Source organism: Hyperolius riggenbachi, chromosome 9 (genome assembly GCF_040937935.1).
Source record: "Hyperolius riggenbachi isolate aHypRig1 chromosome 9, aHypRig1.pri, whole genome shotgun sequence".
NCBI classification, from domain to species: Eukaryota; Metazoa; Chordata; class Amphibia; order Anura; family Hyperoliidae; genus Hyperolius; species Hyperolius riggenbachi.
Window position 1 is genome coordinate 28,418,607 of NC_090654.1, and position 22,753 is coordinate 28,441,359.

Below are 22,753 nucleotides of genomic sequence, written 5' to 3' on the forward strand. Positions count from 1 at the left end.
CTAATAATTATCCGTACTACACAACAAATTCATTATATCATCATTTTTTTGCGCTTCAGTGTCTCATTAAGCTTCTATCGTGCGAGAGACTGAAGACGGTGAATTCCCCACCTGTCATCTACTCCCAAGTTGCTTGCTAGTACTCGGTACCACCTGAGAGCGGCCGTACTCATGGAATCACCTGAGAGCGGCCATGCTCAGACGCAACATTTTGCGGTTCTCTGAAGCCGGGTGACGCCTCCATCGCGTGTCATGCACTGACAAACGCAGCTGTATTTATTGCACCCGAATGGCGCTTATGGCCGGCAGCTGAGAGGCTGAACAGCCCAACAAGTGCGCAGTTCAGCCTCCCGGGTGTAAGACGCCTTATGGCGATGATTCATGACAAGTGGCTGCGCGTGGTATTGCAGTGTAGAGGTCAGGCCACCCGTATTACACCCGTTACACTGCTCTTACCTATGTGCTTCCAGTGGCCCAGCGTGTACTGAGGGATGCAGGCCTGTGAAGGATACAAGAGACATCGATTGTAATGAGGGTATTAGATAACAATCACACATGCCATACTAAGGTTTATGCTTCACTCTGAAGTGCTCTATGACTCCCACCTGGCAGAAATGTATGCTTAATCCGGTTTGCTTAAAGAGAACCAGAAGTGAGAAGTATATGGAGGCTGCCATGTTTATTTCCTTTTAAACAATACCAGTTGCCTGGCAGCCCTGCTGATCTAGTTGGCTGCAGTAATGTCTGAATCACACCAAAAACAAGCATGCCGCTAATGTTGTCAAATCTGACAAAAAATGTCTGTCCGTATACACGCCTGACTTAAAGTGGACCTGAACTCTTGCACAGGGCAGAAGGATAACGGAGAGAAATGCACCCGTATGTGTTTAGCCTGTGTAATTCCCCCTCATTTGTGTCTAATCACAAGTTGTAATTTGATCTCTCCCGATGTCACACGACTGCCATGGCAGATAAGCAGATAAGCCCATTTGAAAGCACAGGATGTAAACAATATGTCTGCTTTAATGAATCAGGAAGTAGAAACTGAAATTTATTATAGGATTTGTATCAGCTGTAACAAAGAAATGTTTTTGTTTAAAGGTTATTATGCTGTTGTGTATCTTCTAGAGCAGAAAGAAAGTTCTGAGTTCAGGTCTGCTTTAACCTCCTTAGCGGTATTCCCAACACTGTGTCAGGCATACCGCTCTCTGTCCTAAGGAGTCCCCCAGAATTAATGAATTTGCTCACATGGCTGTAAAACCTTTAGCTAGCACTAGGCTAGCTAGTAAAGGTGTCCGGCACCCCCCGATCCACCCAGTTTATACGATACCCAGCCTGGATCCAGCGATCAGCGCAGCCTCCCCGAACAGCTCCGGTCTTCACTATCTCTGACGTCATGGGCAAACCCGATCCTTCCCATAGAGAGACCGGAGCTGTGCGATCGCTGGATCCAGACTGGGTAATGTATAACTGGGGAATCAGGGGGTGCCGGACACCTGTACTAGCTAGCCTAGTGCTAGCTAAAGCTTTTACAGCCATGTGAGCAAATTATTTAATCTTGGGGGCACAAACTAACAAAACCTCCTGAGCGGTGTAACGCTAACAAACAAACTAAGAGCCTGCACTTACTCAACCGCGTAGTGTAGCCTGTATACTGCTAAGCAGGATTGACAGCAACAGTGAACTGGGATAGCAGAAAAATAGAAAAATGTGCCGTCACTCCACAGGCTGTAATATATAACACTTTATTGTTCCAAAAAAGACACACATGGGGGTAGCAATAAAACCAATTAAAAACACTGGAGCGCTCCTGCTACAGACATTCCACGTTCCTCACACTCAATCCACCACCCATACAGCGGTACCGGTACCTCTAACTGGTGTCTAAACTGCTGTGGGGGGGGGTGTGCATCATCCTGAGCGGGATCGTGGGCAGTCCGTGGGCGTCATAACTATCAGCTGGGGACAGGTTGATTACCAAGAAACAACATTGGGTAGTGTGTAATCTTCACCCGCGTATGCGGGACTCACCACTCTTCATCCAACTTGTGTCTTGCGGTGGCTGCTGTGCGCACAGCTGGGGCTGACTTGACTTCACCGGTCCTCAATCCCGAAGGGAGAGGCTCCCGGCCACAAGATTCCCAATCGGGCCAGCACCTCCAACAAAAAGTCCCTGCTGAGAGACGCTCCTGAACGCTCCAGAGCAGCTGCGGGTTGTATCCCCGCCCACCTACGCGTTGCGTCCGCCCTCTGCGAACTTCAACTGGGTGTAGCTGTTGAGAGGAAGAGCACTCCCCCTTAAGACTGCGCGTCAAGCTGGTTTCTGTCACAAACAGCCTATCACTTCCTCTTCCGTCTGCAAAGTCCAGACTTCCACTTCACACTCTGTACGCACAACACAGTACGCACCATTATATGCAGATCAAGGAATCAACACAGGTACGGTCAACATGGGGGCATACTTGCAGGCTGAGCGAACATGCAGGCCCCTAGGGACATGCTTCCAACCTGAACAAGTGAATAATATACAGTCCCATAACTAACATTAAGAGTAAAGTAGGTGAATATATGGGCTAAGTTCCATCCAAAGTCCTAGAAAGGCGCTGTAACCCCGGGAGAGGGATGGAGAGGAGAGTCTTTTTAAAGGAAAGGACCAAAGTCCAATTCATTGTTCAAACCGGCAGGTTCTAAGGCGTTTAGCATATAAATCCAACGGCTTTCTTTTTGTAGGAGGATTTTTTCTCTATCACCACCTCTTCCTTTATTGGGCAGTCTGTAAATGCCCCTGAATCTAAGACCAGTTGGGTCACTCCCATGTGCCGCTCCAAAATGCTCCGCCACTGTACTCCTAAATTCCCCATTATCCTGTATCCCGCATCTAATGTCACTTAAATGCTGGCCAATTCTTTTCTTCAACGCCTTTGTAGTCATGCCCACATAAATCTTCCTACAGGGACAGGTGAGCTGGTAGATGACCCATTCAGACCTACAATTAATAAAACTCCTAATTTCCCATTTCCGATCTCCTGTGGAGTTAAAGAAAGTTTTCACTACATCCACGTATGCACATACAGAACATCCACCACATTTATACATCCCATTGGGGGCACGCCCACTTAACCAAGTCGCAGGGGTTTTCGCCAACACTTGAGAGTGTACCAATGTGTCCCGCAGGTTTGGCGCCCTGCGGGCCACCATGAGGGGTCTTTCTCCCACGATTTTTGCCACATCGGGGTCAGTGTGTAATACCCCCCAATGTTTACTCAGGATTTCCCGGATTTTATGCCAATGTGCATTGAAGGGGCTGATGAATCTAGTGGCCATACAAGTGTCCCTCTTGCCTCCAATCCTGTCTCCCAAAAGATCCTGCCGAGGGGTTTGTATGGCCCTGTCCATGCTGGAGCACAAAGTGTCATGTTTGTACCCTCTATCACGGAAGCGCTCGTATAACGACCTGGCTTCTGTGCCAAAATCCTCGTCCCGTGTACAATTTCGGCGGATCCGCAAAAATTGGCCCGTTGGTATGCCGTTCTTAAGGCTACGCGGGTGATGGCTGGTGGCATGGAGCAGGGCATTACCCGCCGTGGGTTTGCGGAAGGTCCTGGTGGCCAGGCTTTCTCCCTCCATCCAGATCCAAAGATCCAGGAAAGAAATACCCAGAGAGCTGCTCGTGTGGGTGAGGTTGATGTTCCTCTCATTTTTATTGAGTAGATCAATGAACATCCCCAACCTCTCCTCACCTCCACTCCACACCACCAGCACATCATCCATGTATCTAAGCCAAACTCTGACATATTTCTCAAACATCTCCGTACTGTACACATCTCGGCGCTCCCATAGGCCTAGGTGTAAACAGGCATAGGCAGGTGCGCACGCCGCGCCCATCGACGTGCCGCGCACCTGCCTATAATGGGAGTTGCCAAAAAGAAAACAGTTGTGCTCCAGAATGAACCTCATTGCCCGGCATATAAAATCATTATGGGTGATCAGGTCAGGATGGGCGTCACCGAGAAAAAATTCCAATGCTGTTAAGCCCATCTCGTGGGGAATCGACGTGTAGAGACTCTCCACGTCTATCCCCACGAGAATGTCGCCCGCCTCAATCCTAACCCCCTCCAGATTCCTCAAAACATCCCGAGTGTCTAACACAAATGATGGCAGCGTGGACACGATATCACGGATTTTTGTATCAATCCATTTCCCCAATCGTTCAGTGGGGCCATCAATAGCACTGACGATGGGGCGTCCCGGGGGCTTGTTGAGGTTCTTGTGAACCTTAGGGACAAGGTAAAGTAGGGGAACAGTGTAGGTGGTGACATGCAGGTATTCCCTCTCGGTTGGACTCAGAATTCCCATTTCCCCTGCATCATCCACCAGCTGGTTAACACCAAAGACAATCCTCTCAAAGGGATTGGATCTGAGTTTGGTGTAGGTATTACTATCAGATAACTGTCTATCAGCTTCCGCAAAGTATGCATCCTTGGTCCAAAGGACCACATTTCCCCCCTTGTCACTGGGGCGGATAACAATGTCCTGCATTTCCCTTAATTCAATTAATGCCCTTCTTTCACCCGGGGTGAGGTTGTCACGACCTCTTTGGTTCCAATTTATTGTTTTAAAGTCCTCTGAGACTAATTTCAGGAAAACTCCCAAGGCCTTGTTACTGCCAAATGTGGGCATATAATTGGACTTCCTCTTAAGGGACGTGTGAGAAATTTCCCCAAAATCATCAGAAACCAGCCTCTCTTCCTTAGTATGATATGTCTCATCTTTTAGTGCTTCCAAATCTATCAAACACTTACGGTCTTGGACTGTGAGTTGGGAACTCCAAGACACACCCTTATCCCCCTGGGACAGATCATTTTGCCTCTGTATGTCAGATGGTTCCCTTTGGCCATATTTAAGTTTTAACATAACTTTCCGGGCAAATAATTGTAGATCTTTTTGAGTTTCAAATTCATCCCCCCCATAGACTGGGGAGAAAGACAACCCCTTCCCCAGGAGGGAAATGTGGTCCGGACCCAAGGGAAAATCCGTGAGGTTTATGACATTGCATGGCGGTTCGTCCACCTGGGGTACCGAGGAGGTGGGTTCAGAAGGGGCCGGTAAAAGAGCACCACAATTATCACCCATAATTTTGGGTACACACATAGTATTAACTATTGATTTTTCCCTTTTCTGGGTGGTTGAATCCTAAAAATAGGTTTCAATTTCTGCTCTTTTCCTTGCCTCCTCTTTTTCCCTTTTCCTCTCCCTTTTTTTCTGATTGTTTCGACGACGTCTCCGTCGTCGCTTTCCTCTAAAAAAGTGATCGATTTTCCAGAGGCCGATGACACAGGGGAGCAAGAGCCCGTGCTGCTATTATCATCCCCCGAAGGAGGTGAAGGTTAAAATCGATCACTTTTTTAGAGGAAAGCGACGACGGAGACGTTCGTCGAAACCAATCAGAAAAAAGGGAGAGGAAAAGGAAGAAAAAGAGGAGGCAAGGAAAGAGCAGAAATTGAAACCTATTTTCTTAGGATTCAACCACCCAGAAAAGGGAAAAATCAATAGTTAATACTATGTGTGTACCCAAAATTATGGGTGATAATTGTGGTGCCTCTTTTAATTTCTTCCAACTGGAATTCTTCCTCCTCGATTATGAGGTCAAGTACCCTGAACCCTCGCTCAAGGCACTCTACCTTCCACTTGGGGAGGAATCTGGAGTTACGTAGGTGATCTGCAGGAATGATCTTTTCCCGTACCCCCCAAGGCAAAACTTTGGCATCCCGGTAGGAACGCAAGGTAAACACATTCCAGCGTCTTCTAAGATGACGTAGAGTAAGTTTTCTGTGCTGCCTGCATAATTTCTTAATATCTTTTTCAGTACCTGGTACCTCTCCCGTAACAACAGGTGTGGATCCAGTACTGAAAGTGGATTGAATATCTAGATCTATTTCGTCAGACAGAGCGTAGGCCATGAGGAAAACCAGTCCTCTTCAAACTCAATAAAGTGTATGTGGGAAACGGGGAGGTGCAGATAAGGATTGATACAAACAAACTAAGAGCCTGCACTTACTCAACCGCGTAGTGTAGCCTGTATACTGCTAAGCAGGATTGACAGCAACAGTGAACTGGGATAGCAGAAAAATAGAAAAATGTGCCGTCACTCCACAGGCTGTAATATATAACACTTTATTGTTCCAAAAAAGACACACATGGGGGTAGCAATAAAACCAATTAAAAACACTGGAGCGCTCCTGCTACAGACATTCCACGTTCCTCACACTCAATCCACCACCCATACAGCGGTACCGGTACCTCTAACTGGTGTCTAAACTGCTGTGGGGGGGGTGTGCATCATCCTGAGCGGGATCGTGGGCAGTCCGTGGGCGTCATAACTATCAGCTGGGGACAGGTTGATTACCAAGAAACAACATTGGGTAGTGTGTAATCTTCACCCGCGTATGCGGGACTCACCACTCTTCATCCAACTTGTGTCTTGCGGTGGCTGCTGTGCGCACAGCTGGGGCTGACTTGACTTCACCGGTCCTCAATCCCGAAGGGAGAGGCTCCCGGCCACAAGATTCCCAATCGGGCCAGCACCTCCAACAAAAAGTCCCTGCTGAGAGACGCTCCTGAACGCTCCAGAGCAGCTGCGGGTTGTATCCCCGCCCACCTACGCGTTGCGTCCGCCCTCTGCGAACTTCAACTGGGTGTAGCTGTTGAGAGGAAGAGCACTCCCCCTTAAGACTGCGCGTCAAGCTGGTTTCTGTCACAAACAGCCTATCACTTCCTCTTCCGTCTGCAAAGTCCAGACTTCCACTTCACACTCTGTACGCACAACACAGTACGCACCATTATATGCAGATCAAGGAATCAACACAGGTACGGTCAACATGGGGGCATACTTGCAGGCTGAGCGAACATGCAGGCCCCTAGGGACATGCTTCCAACCTGAACAAGTGAATAATATACAGTCCCATAACTAACATTAAGAGTAAAGTAGGTGAATATATGGGCTAAGTTCCATCCAAAGTCCTAGAAAGGCGCTGTAACCCCGGGAGAGGGATGGAGAGGAGAGTCTTTTTAAAGGAAAGGACCAAAGTCCAATTCATTGTTCAAACCGGCAGGTTCTAAGGCGTTTAGCATATAAATCCAACGGCTTTCTTTTTGTAGGAGGATTTTTTCTCTATCACCACCTCTTCCTTTATTGGGCAGTCTGTAAATGCCCCTGAATCTAAGACCAGTTGGGTCACTCCCATGTGCCGCTCCAAAATGCTCCGCCACTGTACTCCTAAATTCCCCATTATCCTGTATCCCGCATCTAATGTCACTTAAATGCTGGCCAATTCTTTTCTTCAACGCCTTTGTAGTCATGCCCACATAAATCTTCCTACAGGGACAGGTGAGCTGGTAGATGACCCATTCAGACCTACAATTAATAAAACTCCTAATTTCCCATTTCCGATCTCCTGTGGAGTTAAAGAAAGTTTTCACTACATCCACGTATGCACATACAGAACATCCACCACATTTATACATCCCATTGGGGGCACGCCCACTTAACCAAGTCGCAGGGGTTTTCGCCAACACTTGAGAGTGTACCAATGTGTCCCGCAGGTTTGGCGCCCTGCGGGCCACCATGAGGGGTCTTTCTCCCACGATTTTTGCCACATCGGGGTCAGTGTGTAATACCCCCCAATGTTTACTCAGGATTTCCCGGATTTTATGCCAATGTGCATTGAAGGGGCTGATGAATCTAGTGGCCATACAAGTGTCCCTCTTGCCTCCAATCCTGTCTCCCAAAAGATCCTGCCGAGGGGTTTGTATGGCCCTGTCCATGCTGGAGCACAAAGTGTCATGTTTGTACCCTCTATCACGGAAGCGCTCGTATAACGACCTGGCTTCTGTGCCAAAATCCTCGTCCCGTGTACAATTTCGGCGGATCCGCAAAAATTGGCCCGTTGGTATGCCGTTCTTAAGGCTACGCGGGTGATGGCTGGTGGCATGGAGCAGGGCATTACCCGCCGTGGGTTTGCGGAAGGTCCTGGTGGCCAGGCTTTCTCCCTCCATCCAGATCCAAAGATCCAGGAAAGAAATACCCAGAGAGCTGCTCGTGTGGGTGAGGTTGATGTTCCTCTCATTTTTATTGAGTAGATCAATGAACATCCCCAACCTCTCCTCACCTCCACTCCACACCACCAGCACATCATCCATGTATCTAAGCCAAACTCTGACATATTTCTCAAACATCTCCGTACTGTACACATCTCGGCGCTCCCATAGGCCTAGGTGTAAACAGGCATAGGCAGGTGCGCACGCCGCGCCCATCGACGTGCCGCGCACCTGCCTATAATGGGAGTTGCCAAAAAGAAAACAGTTGTGCTCCAGAATGAACCTCATTGCCCGGCATATAAAATCATTATGGGTGATCAGGTCAGGATGGGCGTCACCGAGAAAAAATTCCAATGCTGTTAAGCCCATCTCGTGGGGAATCGACGTGTAGAGACTCTCCACGTCTATCCCCACGAGAATGTCGCCCGCCTCAATCCTAACCCCCTCCAGATTCCTCAAAACATCCCGAGTGTCTAACACAAATGATGGCAGCGTGGACACGATATCACGGATTTTTGTATCAATCCATTTCCCCAATCGTTCAGTGGGGCCATCAATAGCACTGATGATGGGGCGTCCCGGGGGCTTGTTGAGGTTCTTGTGAACCTTAGGGACAAGGTAAAGTAGGGGAACAGTGTAGGTGGTGACATGCAGGTATTCCCTCTCGGTTGGACTCAGAATTCCCATTTCCCCTGCATCATCCACCAGCTGGTTAACACCAAAGACAATCCTCTCAAAGGGATTGGATCTGAGTTTGGTGTAGGTATTACTATCAGATAACTGTCTATCAGCTTCCGCAAAGTATGCATCCTTGGTCCAAAGGACCACATTTCCCCCCTTGTCACTGGGGCGGATAACAATGTCCTGCATTTCCCTTAATTCAATTAATGCCCTTCTTTCACCCGGGGTGAGGTTGTCACGACCTCTTTGGTTCCAATTTATTGTTTTAAAGTCCTCTGAGACTAATTTCAGGAAAACTCCCAAGGCCTTGTTACTGCCAAATGTGGGCATATAATTGGACTTCCTCTTAAGGGACGTGTGAGAAATTTCCCCAAAATCATCAGAAACCAGCCTCTCTTCCTTAGTATGATATGTCTCATCTTTTAGTGCTTCCAAATCTATCAAACACTTACGGTCTTGGACTGTGAGTTGGGAACTCCAAGACACACCCTTATCCCCCTGGGACAGATCATTTTGCCTCTGTATGTCAGATGGTTCCCTTTGGCCATATTTAAGTTTTAACATAACTTTCCGGGCAAATAATTGTAGATCTTTTTGAGTTTCAAATTCATCCCCCCCATAGACTGGGGAGAAAGACAACCCCTTCCCCAGGAGGGAAATGTGGTCCGGACCCAAGGGAAAATCCGTGAGGTTTATGACATTGCATGGCGGTTCGTCCACCTGGGGTACCGAGGAGGTGGGTTCAGAAGGGGCCGGTAAAAGAGCACCACAATTATCACCCATAATTTTGGGTACACACATAGTATTAACTATTGATTTTTCCCTTTTCTGGGTGGTTGAATCCTAAAAATAGGTTTCAATTTCTGCTCTTTTCCTTGCCTCCTCTTTTTCCCTTTTCCTCTCCCTTTTTTTCTGATTGTTTCGACGACGTCTCCGTCGTCGCTTTCCTCTAAAAAAGTGATCGATTTTCCAGAGGCCGATGACACAGGGGAGCAAGAGCCCGTGCTGCTATTATCATCCCCCGAAGGAGGTGAAGGTTTACTGCCCACCCGGGACCTCTTACCACCCGGCAAATAGTCAAAAAATTCCCCACCCTTCCATTCCTCTAGATCCTTAATAAATTTAGATTGCTTTGAAGCTTTAATTTTCTTTTGATTTCTTTCCACCTCTTTTTTCAGCAGATCATTGAGCTTAATGAACAAGGGTTGATTGTTATATGGATCCAATGAGCGGATGCTGATGTCTACCTGATTTTTAATTTCTTCCAACTGGAATTCTTCCTCCTCGATTATGAGGTCAAGTACCCTGAACCCTCGCTCAAGGCACTCTACCTTCCACTTGGGGAGGAATCTGGAGTTACGTAGGTGATCTGCAGGAATGATCTTTTCCCGTACCCCCCAAGGCAAAACTTTGGCATCCCGGTAGGAACGCAAGGTAAACACATTCCAGCGTCTTCTAAGATGACGTAGAGTAAGTTTTCTGTGCTGCCTGCATAATTTCTTAATATCTTTTTCAGTACCTGGTACCTCTCCCGTAACAACAGGTGTGGATCCAGTACTGAAAGTGGATTGAATATCTAGATCTATTTCGTCAGACAGAGCGTAGGCCATGAGGAAAACCAGTCCTCTTCAAACTCAATAAAGTGTATGTGGGAAACGGGGAGGTGCAGATAAGGATTGATACAAACAAACTAAGAGCCTGCACTTACTCAACCGCGTAGTGTAGCCTGTATACTGCTAAGCAGGATTGACAGCAACAGTGAACTGGGATAGCAGAAAAATAGAAAAATGTGCCGTCACTCCACAGGCTGTAATATATAACACTTTATTGTTCCAAAAAAGACACACATGGGGGTAGCAATAAAACCAATTAAAAACACTGGAGCGCTCCTGCTACAGACATTCCACGTTCCTCACACTCAATCCACCACCCATACAGCGGTACCGGTACCTCTAACTGGTGTCTAAACTGCTGTGGGGGGGGTGTGCATCATCCTGAGCGGGATCGTGGGCAGTCCGTGGGCGTCATAACTATCAGCTGGGGACAGGTTGATTACCAAGAAACAACATTGGGTAGTGTGTAATCTTCACCCGCGTATGCGGGACTCACCACTCTTCATCCAACTTGTGTCTTGCGGTGGCTGCTGTGCGCACAGCTGGGGCTGACTTGACTTCACCGGTCCTCAATCCCGAAGGGAGAGGCTCCCGGCCACAAGATTCCCAATCGGGCCAGCACCTCCAACAAAAAGTCCCTGCTGAGAGACGCTCCTGAACGCTCCAGAGCAGCTGCGGGTTGTATCCCCGCCCACCTACGCGTTGCGTCCGCCCTCTGCGAACTTCAACTGGGTGTAGCTGTTGAGAGGAAGAGCACTCCCCCTTAAGACTGCGCGTCAAGCTGGTTTCTGTCACAAACAGCCTATCACTTCCTCTTCCGTCTGCAAAGTCCAGACTTCCACTTCACACTCTGTACGCACAACACAGTACGCACCATTATATGCAGATCAAGGAATCAACACAGGTACGGTCAACATGGGGGCATACTTGCAGGCTGAGCGAACATGCAGGCCCCTAGGGACATGCTTCCAACCTGAACAAGTGAATAATATACAGTCCCATAACTAACATTAAGAGTAAAGTAGGTGAATATATGGGCTAAGTTCCATCCAAAGTCCTAGAAAGGCGCTGTAACCCCGGGAGAGGGATGGAGAGGAGAGTCTTTTTAAAGGAAAGGACCAAAGTCCAATTCATTGTTCAAACCGGCAGGTTCTAAGGCGTTTAGCATATAAATCCAACGGCTTTCTTTTTGTAGGAGGATTTTTTCTCTATCACCACCTCTTCCTTTATTGGGCAGTCTGTAAATGCCCCTGAATCTAAGACCAGTTGGGTCACTCCCATGTGCCGCTCCAAAATGCTCCGCCACTGTACTCCTAAATTCCCCATTATCCTGTATCCCGCATCTAATGTCACTTAAATGCTGGCCAATTCTTTTCTTCAACGCCTTTGTAGTCATGCCCACATAAATCTTCCTACAGGGACAGGTGAGCTGGTAGATGACCCATTCAGACCTACAATTAATAAAACTCCTAATTTCCCATTTCCGATCTCCTGTGGAGTTAAAGAAAGTTTTCACTACATCCACGTATGCACATACAGAACATCCACCACATTTATACATCCCATTGGGGGCACGCCCACTTAACCAAGTCGCAGGGGTTTTCGCCAACACTTGAGAGTGTACCAATGTGTCCCGCAGGTTTGGCGCCCTGCGGGCCACCATGAGGGGTCTTTCTCCCACGATTTTTGCCACATCGGGGTCAGTGTGTAATACCCCCCAATGTTTACTCAGGATTTCCCGGATTTTATGCCAATGTGCATTGAAGGGGCTGATGAATCTAGTGGCCATACAAGTGTCCCTCTTGCCTCCAATCCTGTCTCCCAAAAGATCCTGCCGAGGGGTTTGTATGGCCCTGTCCATGCTGGAGCACAAAGTGTCATGTTTGTACCCTCTATCACGGAAGCGCTCGTATAACGACCTGGCTTCTGTGCCAAAATCCTCGTCCCGTGTACAATTTCGGCGGATCCGCAAAAATTGGCCCGTTGGTATGCCGTTCTTAAGGCTACGCGGGTGATGGCTGGTGGCATGGAGCAGGGCATTACCCGCCGTGGGTTTGCGGAAGGTCCTGGTGGCCAGGCTTTCTCCCTCCATCCAGATCCAAAGATCCAGGAAAGAAATACCCAGAGAGCTGCTCGTGTGGGTGAGGTTGATGTTCCTCTCATTTTTATTGAGTAGATCAATGAACATCCCCAACCTCTCCTCACCTCCACTCCACACCACCAGCACATCATCCATGTATCTAAGCCAAACTCTGACATATTTCTCAAACATCTCCGTACTGTACACATCTCGGCGCTCCCATAGGCCTAGGTGTAAACAGGCATAGGCAGGTGCGCACGCCGCGCCCATCGACGTGCCGCGCACCTGCCTATAATGGGAGTTGCCAAAAAGAAAACAGTTGTGCTCCAGAATGAACCTCATTGCCCGGCATATAAAATCATTATGGGTGATCAGGTCAGGATGGGCGTCACCGAGAAAAAATTCCAATGCTGTTAAGCCCATCTCGTGGGGAATCGACGTGTAGAGACTCTCCACGTCTATCCCCACGAGAATGTCGCCCGCCTCAATCCTAACCCCCTCCAGATTCCTCAAAACATCCCGAGTGTCTAACACAAATGATGGCAGCGTGGACACGATATCACGGATTTTTGTATCAATCCATTTCCCCAATCGTTCAGTGGGGCCATCAATAGCACTGATGATGGGGCGTCCCGGGGGCTTGTTGAGGTTCTTGTGAACCTTAGGGACAAGGTAAAGTAGGGGAACAGTGTAGGTGGTGACATGCAGGTATTCCCTCTCGGTTGGACTCAGAATTCCCATTTCCCCTGCATCATCCACCAGCTGGTTAACACCAAAGACAATCCTCTCAAAGGGATTGGATCTGAGTTTGGTGTAGGTATTACTATCAGATAACTGTCTATCAGCTTCCGCAAAGTATGCATCCTTGGTCCAAAGGACCACATTTCCCCCCTTGTCACTGGGGCGGATAACAATGTCCTGCATTTCCCTTAATTCAATTAATGCCCTTCTTTCACCCGGGGTGAGGTTGTCACGACCTCTTTGGTTCCAATTTATTGTTTTAAAGTCCTCTGAGACTAATTTCAGGAAAACTCCCAAGGCCTTGTTACTGCCAAATGTGGGCATATAATTGGACTTCCTCTTAAGGGACGTGTGAGAAATTTCCCCAAAATCATCAGAAACCAGCCTCTCTTCCTTAGTATGATATGTCTCATCTTTTAGTGCTTCCAAATCTATCAAACACTTACGGTCTTGGACTGTGAGTTGGGAACTCCAAGACACACCCTTATCCCCCTGGGACAGATCATTTTGCCTCTGTATGTCAGATGGTTCCCTTTGGCCATATTTAAGTTTTAACATAACTTTCCGGGCAAATAATTGTAGATCTTTTTGAGTTTCAAATTCATCCCCCCCATAGACTGGGGAGAAAGACAACCCCTTCCCCAGGAGGGAAATGTGGTCCGGACCCAAGGGAAAATCCGTGAGGTTTATGACATTGCATGGCGGTTCGTCCACCTGGGGTACCGAGGAGGTGGGTTCAGAAGGGGCCGGTAAAAGAGCACCACAATTATCACCCATAATTTTGGGTACACACATAGTATTAACTATTGATTTTTCCCTTTTCTGGGTGGTTGAATCCTAAAAATAGGTTTCAATTTCTGCTCTTTTCCTTGCCTCCTCTTTTTCCCTTTTCCTCTCCCTTTTTTTCTGATTGTTTCGACGACGTCTCCGTCGTCGCTTTCCTCTAAAAAAGTGATCGATTTTCCAGAGGCCGATGACACAGGGGAGCAAGAGCCCGTGCTGCTATTATCATCCCCCGAAGGAGGTGAAGGTTTACTGCCCACCCGGGACCTCTTACCACCCGGCAAATAGTCAAAAAATTCCCCACCCTTCCATTCCTCTAGATCCTTAATAAATTTAGATTGCTTTGAAGCTTTAATTTTCTTTTGATTTCTTTCCACCTCTTTTTTCAGCAGATCATTGAGCTTAATGAACAAGGGTTGATTGTTATATGGATCCAATGAGCGGATGCTGATGTCTACCTGATTTTTAATTTCTTCCAACTGGAATTCTTCCTCCTCGATTATGAGGTCAAGTACCCTGAACCCTCGCTCAAGGCACTCTACCTTCCACTTGGGGAGGAATCTGGAGTTACGTAGGTGATCTGCAGGAATGATCTTTTCCCGTACCCCCCAAGGCAAAACTTTGGCATCCCGGTAGGAACGCAAGGTAAACACATTCCAGCGTCTTCTAAGATGACGTAGAGTAAGTTTTCTGTGCTGCCTGCATAATTTCTTAATATCTTTTTCAGTACCTGGTACCTCTCCCGTAACAACAGGTGTGGATCCAGTACTGAAAGTGGATTGAATATCTAGATCTATTTCGTCAGACAGAGCGTAGGCCATGAGGAAAACCAGTCCTCTTCAAACTCAATAAAGTGTATGTGGGAAACGGGGAGGTGCAGATAAGGATTGATACAAACAAACTAAGAGCCTGCACTTACTCAACCGCGTAGTGTAGCCTGTATACTGCTAAGCAGGATTGACAGCAACAGTGAACTGGGATAGCAGAAAAATAGAAAAATGTGCCGTCACTCCACAGGCTGTAATATATAACACTTTATTGTTCCAAAAAAGACACACATGGGGGTAGCAATAAAACCAATTAAAAACACTGGAGCGCTCCTGCTACAGACATTCCACGTTCCTCACACTCAATCCACCACCCATACAGCGGTACCGGTACCTCTAACTGGTGTCTAAACTGCTGTGGGGGGGGTGTGCATCATCCTGAGCGGGATCGTGGGCAGTCCGTGGGCGTCATAACTATCAGCTGGGGACAGGTTGATTACCAAGAAACAACATTGGGTAGTGTGTAATCTTCACCCGCGTATGCGGGACTCACCACTCTTCATCCAACTTGTGTCTTGCGGTGGCTGCTGTGCGCACAGCTGGGGCTGACTTGACTTCACCGGTCCTCAATCCCGAAGGGAGAGGCTCCCGGCCACAAGATTCCCAATCGGGCCAGCACCTCCAACAAAAAGTCCCTGCTGAGAGACGCTCCTGAACGCTCCAGAGCAGCTGCGGGTTGTATCCCCGCCCACCTACGCGTTGCGTCCGCCCTCTGCGAACTTCAACTGGGTGTAGCTGTTGAGAGGAAGAGCACTCCCCCTTAAGACTGCGCGTCAAGCTGGTTTCTGTCACAAACAGCCTATCACTTCCTCTTCCGTCTGCAAAGTCCAGACTTCCACTTCACACTCTGTACGCACAACACAGTACGCACCATTATATGCAGATCAAGGAATCAACACAGGTACGGTCAACATGGGGGCATACTTGCAGGCTGAGCGAACATGCAGGCCCCTAGGGACATGCTTCCAACCTGAACAAGTGAATAATATACAGTCCCATAACTAACATTAAGAGTAAAGTAGGTGAATATATGGGCTAAGTTCCATCCAAAGTCCTAGAAAGGCGCTGTAACCCCGGGAGAGGGATGGAGAGGAGAGTCTTTTTAAAGGAAAGGACCAAAGTCCAATTCATTGTTCAAACCGGCAGGTTCTAAGGCGTTTAGCATATAAATCCAACGGCTTTCTTTTTGTAGGAGGATTTTTTCTCTATCACCACCTCTTCCTTTATTGGGCAGTCTGTAAATGCCCCTGAATCTAAGACCAGTTGGGTCACTCCCATGTGCCGCTCCAAAATGCTCCGCCACTGTACTCCTAAATTCCCCATTATCCTGTATCCCGCATCTAATGTCACTTAAATGCTGGCCAATTCTTTTCTTCAACGCCTTTGTAGTCATGCCCACATAAATCTTCCTACAGGGACAGGTGAGCTGGTAGATGACCCATTCAGACCTACAATTAATAAAACTCCTAATTTCCCATTTCCGATCTCCTGTGGAGTTAAAGAAAGTTTTCACTACATCCACGTATGCACATACAGAACATCCACCACATTTATACATCCCATTGGGGGCACGCCCACTTAACCAAGTCGCAGGGGTTTTCGCCAACACTTGAGAGTGTACCAATGTGTCCCGCAGGTTTGGCGCCCTGCGGGCCACCATGAGGGGTCTTTCTCCCACGATTTTTGCCACATCGGGGTCAGTGTGTAATACCCCCCAATGTTTACTCAGGATTTCCCGGATTTTATGCCAATGTGCATTGAAGGGGCTGATGAATCTAGTGGCCATACAAGTGTCCCTCTTGCCTCCAATCCTGTCTCCCAAAAGATCCTGCCGAGGGGTTTGTATGGCCCTGTCCATGCTGGAGCACAAAGTGTCATGTTTGTACCCTCTATCACGGAAGCGCTCGTATAACGACCTGGCTTCTGTGCCAAAATCCTCGTCCCGTGTACAATTTCGGCGGATCCGCAAAAATTGGCCCGTTGGTATGCCGTTCTTAAGGCTACGCGGGTGATGGCTGGTGGCATGGAGCAGGGCATTACCCGCCGTGGGTTTGCGGAAGGTCCTGGTGGCCAGGCTTTCTCCCTCCATCCAGATCCAAAGATCCAGGAAAGAAATACCCAGAGAGCTGCTCGTGTGGGTGAGGTTGATGTTCCTCTCATTTTTATTGAGTAGATCAATGAACATCCCCAACCTCTCCTCACCTCCACTCCACACCACCAGCACATCATCCATGTATCTAAGCCAAACTCTGACATATTTCTCAAACATCTCCGTACTGTACACATCTCGGCGCTCCCATAGGCCTAGGTGTAAACAGGCATAGGCAGGTGCGCACGCCGCGCCCATCGACGTGCCGCGCACCTGCCTATAATGGGAGTTGCCAAAAAGAAAACAGTTGTGCTCCAGAATGAACCTCATTGCCCGGCATATAAAATCATTATGGGTGATCAGGTCAGGATGGGCGTCACCGAGAAAAAATTCCAATGCTGTTAAGCCCATCTCGTGGGGAATCGACGTGTAGAGACTCTCCACGTCTATCCCCACGAGAATGTCGCCCGCCTCAATCCTAACCCCCTCCAGATTCCTCAAAACATCCCGAGTGTCTAACACAAATGATGGCAGCGTGGACACGATATCACGGATTTTTGTATCAATCCATTTCCCCAATCGTTCAGTGGGGCCATCAATAGCACTGACGATGGGGCGTCCCGGGGGCTTGTTGAGGTTCTTGTGAACCTTAGGGACAAGGTAAAGTAGGGGAACAGTGTAGGTGGTGACATGCAGGTATTCCCTCTCGGTTGGACTCAGAATTCCCATTTCCCCTGCATCATCCACCAGCTGGTTAACACCAAAGACAATCCTCTCAAAGGGATTGGATCTGAGTTTGGTGTAGGTATTACTATCAGATAACTGTCTATCAGCTTCCGCAAAGTATGCATCCTTGGTCCAAAGGACCACATTTCCCCCCTTGTCACTGGGGCGGATAACAATGTCCTGCATTTCCCTTAATTCAATTAATGCCCTTCTTTCACCCGGGGTGAGGTTGTCACGACCTCTTTGGTTCCAATTTATTGTTTTAAAGTCCTCTGAGACTAATTTCAGGAAAACTCCCAAGGCCTTGTTACTGCCAAATGTGGGCATATAATTGGACTTCCTCTTAAGGGACGTGTGAGAAATTTCCCCAAAATCATCAGAAACCAGCCTCTCTTCCTTAGTATGATATGTCTCATCTTTTAGTGCTTCCAAATCTATCAAACACTTACGGTCTTGGACTGTGAGTTGGGAACTCCAAGACACACCCTTATCCCCCTGGGACAGATCATTTTGCCTCTGTATGTCAGATGGTTCCCTTTGGCCATATTTAAGTTTTAACATAACTTTCCGGGCAAATAATTGTAGATCTTTTTGAGTTTCAAATTCATCCCCCCCATAGACTGGGGAGAAAGACAACCCCTTCCCCAGGAGGGAAATGTGGTCCGGACCCAAGGGAAAATCCGTGAGGTTTATGACATTGCATGGCGGTTCGTCCACCTGGGGTACCGAGGAGGTGGGTTCAGAAGGGGCCGGTAAAAGAGCACCACAATTATCACCCATAATTTTGGGTACACACATAGTATTAACTATTGATTTTTCCCTTTTCTGGGTGGTTGAATCCTAAAAATAGGTTTCAATTTCTGCTCTTTTCCTTGCCTCCTCTTTTTCCCTTTTCCTCTCCCTTTTTTTCTGATTGTTTCGACGACGTCTCCGTCGTCGCTTTCCTCTAAAAAAGTGATCGATTTTCCAGAGGCCGATGACACAGGGGAGCAAGAGCCCGTGCTGCTATTATCATCCCCCGAAGGAGGTGAAGGTTTACTGCCCACCCGGGACCTCTTACCACCCGGCAAATAGTCAAAAAATTCCCCACCCTTCCATTCCTCTAGATCCTTAATAAATTTAGATTGCTTTGAAGCTTTAATTTTCTTTTGATTTCTTTCCACCTCTTTTTTCAGCAGATCATTGAGCTTAATGAACAAGGGTTGATTGTTATATGGATCCAATGAGCGGATGCTGATGTCTACCTGATTTTTAATTTCTTCCAACTGGAATTCTTCCTCCTCGATTATGAGGTCAAGTACCCTGAACCCTCGCTCAAGGCACTCTACCTTCCACTTGGGGAGGAATCTGGAGTTACGTAGGTGATCTGCAGGAATGATCTTTTCCCGTACCCCCCAAGGCAAAACTTTGGCATCCCGGTAGGAACGCAAGGTAAACACATTCCAGCGTCTTCTAAGATGACGTAGAGTAAGTTTTCTGTGCTGCCTGCATAATTTCTTAATATCTTTTTCAGTACCTGGTACCTCTCCCGTAACAACAGGTGTGGATCCAGTACTGAAAGTGGATTGAATATCTAGATCTATTTCGTCAGACAGAGCGTAGGCCATGAGGAAAACCAGTCCTCTTCAAACTCAATAAAGTGTATGTGGGAAACGGGGAGGTGCAGATAAGGATTGATACAAACAAACTAAGAGCCTGCACTTACTCAACCGCGTAGTGTAGCCTGTATACTGCTAAGCAGGATTGACAGCAACAGTGAACTGGGATAGCAGAAAAATAGAAAAATGTGCCGTCACTCCACAGGCTGTAATATATAACACTTTATTGTTCCAAAAAAGACACACATGGGGGTAGCAATAAAACCAATTAAAAACACTGGAGCGCTCCTGCTACAGACATTCCACGTTCCTCACACTCAATCCACCACCCATACAGCGGTACCGGTACCTCTAACTGGTGTCTAAACTGCTGTGGGGGGGGTGTGCATCATCCTGAGCGGGATCGTGGGCAGTCCGTGGGCGTCATAACTATCAGCTGGGGACAGGTTGATTACCAAGAAACAACATTGGGTAGTGTGTAATCTTCACCCGCGTATGCGGGACTCACCACTCTTCATCCAACTTGTGTCTTGCGGTGGCTGCTGTGCGCACAGCTGGGGCTGACTTGACTTCACCGGTCCTCAATCCCGAAGGGAGAGGCTCCCGGCCACAAGATTCCCAATCGGGCCAGCACCTCCAACAAAAAGTCCCTGCTGAGAGACGCTCCTGAACGCTCCAGAGCAGCTGCGGGTTGTATCCCCGCCCACCTACGCGTTGCGTCCGCCCTCTGCGAACTTCAACTGGGTGTAGCTGTTGAGAGGAAGAGCACTCCCCCTTAAGACTGCGCGTCAAGCTGGTTTCTGTCACAAACAGCCTATCACTTCCTCTTCCGTCTGCAAAGTCCCGACTTCCACTTCACACTCTGTACGCACAACACAGTACGCACCATTATATGCAGATCAAGGAATCAACACAGGTACGGTCAACATGGGGGCATACTTGCAGGCTGAGCGAACATGCAGGCCCCTAGGGACATGCTTCCAACCTGAACAAGTGAATAATATACAGTCCCATAACTAACATTAAGAGTAAAGTAGGTGAATATATGGGCTAAGTTCCATCCAAAGTCCTAGAAAGGCGCTGTAACCCCGGGAGAGGGATGGAGAGGAGAGTCTTTTTAAAGGAAAGGACCAAAGTCCAATTCATTGTTCAAACCGGCAGGTTCTAAGGCGTTTAGCATATAAATCCAACGGCTTTCTTTTTGTAGGAGGATTTTTTCTCTATCACCACCTCTTCCTTTATTGGGCAGTCTGTAAATGCCCCTGAATCTAAGACCAGTTGGGTCACTCCCATGTGCCGCTCCAAAATGCTCCGCCACTGTACTCCTAAATTCCCCATTGTCCTGTATCCCGCATCTAATGTCACTTAAATGCTGGCCAATTCTTTTCTTCAACGCCTTTGTAGTCATGCCCACATAAATCTTCCTACAGGGACAGGTGAGCTGGTAGATGACCCATTCAGACCTACAATTAATAAAACTCCTAATTTCCCATTTCCGATCTCCTGTGGAGTTAAAGAAAGTTTTCACTACATCCACGTATGCACATACAGAACATCCACCACATTTATACATCCCATTGGGGGCACGCCCACTTAACCAAGTCGCAGGGGTTTTCGCCAACACTTGAGAGTGTACCAATGTGTCCCGCAGGTTTGGCGCCCTGCGGGCCACCATGAGGGGTCTTTCTCCCACGATTTTTGCCACATCGGGGTCAGTGTGTAATACCCCCCAATGTTTACTCAGGATTTCCCGGATTTTATGCCAATGTGCATTGAAGGGGCTGATGAATCTAGTGGCCATACAAGTGTCCCTCTTGCCTCCAATCCTGTCTCCCAAAAGATCCTGCCGAGGGGTTTGTATGGCCCTGTCCATGCTGGAGCACAAAGTGTCATGTTTGTACCCTCTATCACGGAAGCGCTCGTATAACGACCTGGCTTCTGTGCCAAAATCCTCGTCCCGTGTACAATTTCGGCGGATCCGCAAAAATTGGCCCGTTGGTATGCCGTTCTTAAGGCTACGCGGGTGATGGCTGGTGGCATGGAGCAGGGCATTACCCGCCGTGGGTTTGCGGAAGGTCCTGGTGGCCAGGCTTTCTCCCTCCATCCAGATCCAAAGATCCAGGAAAGAAATACCCAGAGAGCTGCTCGTGTGGGTGAGGTTGATGTTCCTCTCATTTTTATTGAGTAGATCAATGAACATCCCCAACCTCTCCTCACCTCCACTCCACACCACCAGCACATCATCCATGTATCTAAGCCAAACTCTGACATATTTCTCAAACATCTCCGTACTGTACACATCTCGGCGCTCCCATAGGCCTAGGTGTAAACAGGCATAGGCAGGTGCGCACGCCGCGCCCATCGACGTGCCGCGCACCTGCCTATAATGGGAGTTGCCAAAAAGAAAACAGTTGTGCTCCAGAATGAACCTCATTGCCCGGCATATAAAATCATTATGGGTGATCAGGTCAGGATGGGCGTCACCGAGAAAAAATTCCAATGCTGTTAAGCCCATCTCGTGGGGAATCGACGTGTAGAGACTCTCCACGTCTATCCCCACGAGAATGTCGCCCGCCTCAATCCTAACCCCCTCCAGATTCCTCAAAACATCCCGAGTGTCTAACACAAATGATGGCAGCGTGGACACGATATCACGGATTTTTGTATCAATCCATTTCCCCAATCGTTCAGTGGGGCCATCAATAGCACTGACGATGGGGCGTCCCGGGGGCTTGTTGAGGTTCTTGTGAACCTTAGGGACAAGGTAAAGTAGGGGAACAGTGTAGGTGGTGACATGCAGGTATTCCCTCTCGGTTGGACTCAGAATTCCCATTTCCCCTGCATCATCCACCAGCTGGTTAACACCAAAGACAATCCTCTCAAAGGGATTGGATCTGAGTTTGGTGTAGGTATTACTATCAGATAACTGTCTATCAGCTTCCGCAAAGTATGCATCCTTGGTCCAAAGGACCACATTTCCCCCCTTGTCACTGGGGCGGATAACAATGTCCTGCATTTCCCTTAATTCAATTAATGCCCTTCTTTCACCCGGGGTGAGGTTGTCACGACCTCTTTGGTTCCAATTTATTGTTTTAAAGTCCTCTGAGACTAATTTCAGGAAAACTCCCAAGGCCTTGTTACTGCCAAATGTGGGCATATAATTGGACTTCCTCTTAAGGGACGTGTGAGAAATTTCCCCAAAATCATCAGAAACCAGCCTCTCTTCCTTAGTATGATATGTCTCATCTTTTAGTGCTTCCAAATCTATCAAACACTTACGGTCTTGGACTGTGAGTTGGGAACTCCAAGACACACCCTTATCCCCCTGGGACAGATCATTTTGCCTCTGTATGTCAGATGGTTCCCTTTGGCCATATTTAAGTTTTAACATAACTTTCCGGGCAAATAATTGTAGATCTTTTTGAGTTTCAAATTCATCCCCCCCATAGACTGGGGAGAAAGACAACCCCTTCCCCAGGAGGGAAATGTGGTCCGGACCCAAGGGAAAATCCGTGAGG

General features: G+C 48.0%; 1 protein-coding gene across 1 annotated transcript in view; it reads right to left on the reverse strand.

Moving 5' to 3' along the window:
- The window catches only part of PPOX (protoporphyrinogen oxidase), a 124,802-nt gene that overhangs the window by 9,205 nt on the left and 92,844 nt on the right, over positions 1 to 22,753 (reverse strand). The window contains exon 12 of the mRNA XM_068252264.1: positions 457 to 499. Within this exon, the coding sequence (XP_068108365.1) occupies positions 457 to 499 (43 nt within the window). The remainder of the gene's footprint in view (positions 1 to 456; positions 500 to 22,753) is intronic.